Source organism: Temnothorax curvispinosus, unplaced genomic scaffold, assembly GCF_003070985.1.
Source record: "Temnothorax curvispinosus isolate PA1 unplaced genomic scaffold, ASM307098v1 QBEX01004876.1, whole genome shotgun sequence".
NCBI classification, from domain to species: domain Eukaryota; kingdom Metazoa; phylum Arthropoda; class Insecta; order Hymenoptera; family Formicidae; genus Temnothorax; species Temnothorax curvispinosus.
Genome location: NW_020214656.1, coordinates 1 through 3,969, shown reverse-complemented (window position 1 = coordinate 3,969; position 3,969 = coordinate 1). Strand labels below are relative to the sequence as shown.

Sequence of the window (3,969 nt, the reverse complement as noted above, 5' to 3'; positions counted from 1 at the left end):
TCTGAAGAGAATATAACAATCTTTTAATATTTTCACGTATAAAAATAGTATTTTCATATGTAAAAAATAGAATTATTATAATGTATTATAATTTTTTATTATAATACACGATAAGAATATATGTAAAACAATTTAATATTTTAAAAATTATTGATTCTAAAATAGATGTTTTCGATGAAAGTTACAGGATGTTATGTGTTTCATTTAGCAGTTGTATTATTTTGATTTTGGCAAAAATTTTATTTAGTTATCATTAATAATTTTCCTAAAAATTTGCTTGCATATTTTAATAAAAATTCGGTTTTTTATATATATAAGAATATAATTCTTGTATTTAAAAATATTAAAAGAGGTTTTTATATTCTCTTCAGATCATATTTTGATAAATCATATTAATCATTTAAAAATTATAATCATCATTAGAGAATATTTTTATATCTGCAAGCAGTTTTAAGAAAATATATTTAATATTAATTAAATTAAAAAAATTTTCGTCAAAATCAAAATGATACAACTGTTAAATGAAATACATAATATCCTGTAACTTTTGTCAAAAACTTTTTTTACAGCTATAATTTTTAAAATATTAAGCTATTTCGCGCGACTTTTTTCTTACCGTATATAATAGAAAATGTTATAATATATTATACTAAAAAAAAATTCTAATTTTTTTTACATAATAATTAGTCCGTCGATGATGCCAACAATGAATCCAATAATTAACCTAAATCTGCAACATCTTTAAAAGGCACTGCAACATAGTAAAATAATATAATTAATAATTTTATAATAATTTATTATATTCTATACAAAAGAAAATAAATTTTTACGTACTTAATCGTATTAATTTTGTTCCATTGTTTCGTCTGCTTCATTGTCCAATGAATTATTGTCTTCGTCAGCCCAATATTCCTGAGCTGCATTTCGCTCCTTATTTCTGTTCCCGTTATCTTTTTTACGGTTATGTGTCCTTTGACGTTGTTTTGCAGCTCGCAAAGCTTCTCGCAAGTATCGCTGGAATTCCGATCGAGTTGGTTTTTCAAAATGTTTATTATCGGAAACAGCAGCTGGAAAATATGACAAATTCAATTTTATATTATAGTGAAATTGTATTACATGAAATTTTGTACTATTATTGAATTAATAACATATATTAAAATATGTGTGCAAAGATATATAATATTTTATTACGAAAATAGAAATGTTGATGATATTTATTGAGGCTCATGTTGATTGTCAAATCTGCGTTGACAGCACACACAGTGTCACATATATGTGACAAAATTATGAATTATAAGTCGTGACAAATAACGTTAAGGCTCCTGGTCCCTGAATCGAGAACCCCGCGTTGACGATGGCGACGTACCGTCGCGGTAAAAATGAGAATTCTCTCTAATGGAGAATTCTAGCTGTCCTTTGTGACATGTTGACAACCTATTTTGTCGTGCGTGGAATTTCCTTATTATTCGCTTTATACTTGTATTGTGCTATAACGTTTAACGTATTCGTGAAACTCGTAAAATTGACCGAGGAGTAAGATTTGCAAAGAATTAATATATATGCGGAGGAACATTTTCCACTCCTTTTGATAGTGATCAAACGGCTTGTTTTCCCGTATGTTTAGGCTTTGGTTTATGGTTGTTTGTTTGTTGTCGAGGGAAAAGAATAGTCCCCGGTCAATTTAGTGTGTTCTGAAACATAGTGATTTTTTATTGAAATATCTTTTTATTTGAGAATGCTACGCACGACAAAATAGGGTCATTCTCGCCTCGATAGCAAGAAATTCAATATGGCCACGGTGACTACCCAGGAGCCTTAAAAAGCTATAAATTATTCTTGCAACTCATTTTTTGTTGTGAAGCAATATTTAAAATAATTATTGTAGTGTTAAAATATATCCACAGACATCTATTTTGTTACAATTTAATATATGAAAGCAAATATTTATTTTAATTTAGCAGCTGTCAACAAACAATTTGTTTTTTTCATTCTTGATTAGACACAATTCAATTTAACATATGTGGATGCCTCCCTATATAAAAGGGGAGTTTTCGATATATTTTACAAGTCTACTTTATTAATTACAAACGTTATCTTAGTGAAAACAAGATAAGTTGCAAGAATAATTTATAGTTTTTTAACGTTATTTTTCAGGCCTTACAGTCTACATTTTGCCAGGTGTGACGCTGTGTGTGGACTGTCAACATGGGCTTGGCAATCAAGTCAGCAGAAGTTTTAAATGTACTTTAAATTATTTTACATTGTAATAAATTAATAAATTATACTTTTTTTATGTACAAATATTGCACTTAATAGTAAAGAAAAAAACTATAAAACTAAAAATAACAAATATTTTTAAAAATTTGTACAAATATAAAAAAATGCGCTCAAATAATACTACACCGTAAATCGCCTTAATGATTCGTGTGTTGTACAAAGGTAGTGAGTCTTCTTCACGGCCAAACCATGTAAACGCTGTTGTTGTCTGATTTTCCATAACTTCTTTGAAACATAAATTGACTGCTTCTTTGGCTGTGAATCCGCCAATGTATTGAAGATAATTTACCTGAAACATATGAAAACATAAGTATGTTTATTACACACATTTATTTATTAAACATTAAAAATCTCTCTGCATTTTTACATTTAAACTTACAACTTCATTATAAGTCGCATCATCAACATTTTCAAAGTCTTGCACATCTTTTTCCGTGGAAAACGGTAAGCATGACACTTTTTGTGTAATTCGGCATCGATCTCTGTCTTGAACACATTTCAAAATTCGTTGTATATTTTCATTCAAATTAACAAAATTATCATTCAATATCCTGTAAACAATATAAATATATATATTATATGTTGTATACATATATTTTACTATATATTATATGTACATTAGACTTACCTCAATTGACTTTCCATAATCTCCAGTCGCTCCTCTGTTATCCTAAAAAATAAATATACATTAAATATGTGTATTACAATTTCTCTCTGTATTTTACAATAATTCTTATACACTCACAAATATTGTCCATTATTTTCTGCGTGGCTTGAATGTGGTTGATTTCGATAAATATTTTGATTAGCATTTAATCTGTTTTCTACGTGGCTTAAATGTGGTTGATTCTGGAAAATATTTTGATTAGTATTTAATGTATGAGAAGGTGTAGGTGTATGTTGAGAGTAATGAATACGAGATTCGTGAGATGTTTCCATTTGTCTACTACAAATTTGTTGTGGATAATTAGTGGGTGTTTGTATATTTGCCTCAGATGACTGTGCGTATAATTGTGAATTCTGTGTATTGTACATTTGATGATTCTGTATATATATTTGTTGATTTTGCGTATGCACGTGTTCATTCTGTGTATCTATTTGTTGATTATGTGTATGCATCTGTTGATTCTGTGTATGTATCTGTTGATTCTGTATATGCATTGGTTGATTCTGTGTATGTGTTTGTTGATTATGTGTATGCATCTGTTGATTCTGTGTATGTGCTTGTTGATTCTGTGTATGTGCTTGTTGATTCTGTGTATGTATTTCTTGATTCTGTGTATGCATTTGTTGACTCTGTGTATGTAAGTGTAAATTATCGTCATCAATTTGCGAGCAGTTTGATGTGAAAACTTCTCGCAAGTCCCTTATGTCCTCTTCTATAGCTGGTTGTTTTCTTGCATTTGCTCCTCTCCTTGGTACTTCGTCTTCAGATGAGGTGGTCTGATATCTTGGTGGTTTCGTAATTGTTCTTTGGCTTTTTGGACGACTCATTTTCCTGTAACGAAATACATAAATATTGTTTAAACCATAAAATATATATAATTAATACATTGCTCAATAGTTGTAATATATATATATATATATATAATATATATATATATATATATATATATATAATATATATATATATATATATATATATGTATTGTGACGTTGCGGTTTCGCCGCGGCGTGGCAGCGCTCCGCCGC

General features: G+C 28.7%; 1 protein-coding gene across 1 annotated transcript; it reads right to left on the bottom strand.

Annotated features, from left to right (window-relative positions):
- Positions 1 to 643: 643 nt before the first annotated feature.
- LOC112454201 (putative uncharacterized protein DDB_G0282133) lies at positions 644 to 3,819 on the bottom strand. The gene is made up of 6 exons (XM_025015452.1): positions 3,023 to 3,819; positions 2,906 to 2,947; positions 2,657 to 2,828; positions 2,404 to 2,566; positions 835 to 1,067; positions 644 to 751 (listed from the first exon to the last, which is right to left on the bottom strand). The coding sequence occupies exons 1-5, from the start codon at positions 3,769 to 3,771 to the stop codon at positions 844 to 846; spliced, it is 1,350 nt and encodes a 449-aa protein (XP_024871220.1). The 5' UTR covers positions 3,772 to 3,819; the 3' UTR covers positions 644 to 751; positions 835 to 843.
- Positions 3,820 to 3,969: the final 150 nt, after the last annotated feature.

Excerpts from the sequence above, each read along its gene's own strand:
- LOC112454201 (XM_025015452.1), bottom strand. The coding sequence starts at position 3,771 with ATGAGTCGTCCAAAAAGCCAAAGAACAATTACGAAACCACCAAGATAT. Across the intron at positions 2,829-2,905 it reads ATTATGGAAAGTCAATTGAG|GATATTGAATGATAATTTTG; the intron begins GTAAGTCTAATG and ends TATTGTTTACAG. Across the intron at positions 1,068-2,403 it reads AATCATTAAGGCGATTTACG|CTGCTGTTTCCGATAATAAA; the intron begins GTGTAGTATTAT and ends CATATTTTCCAG.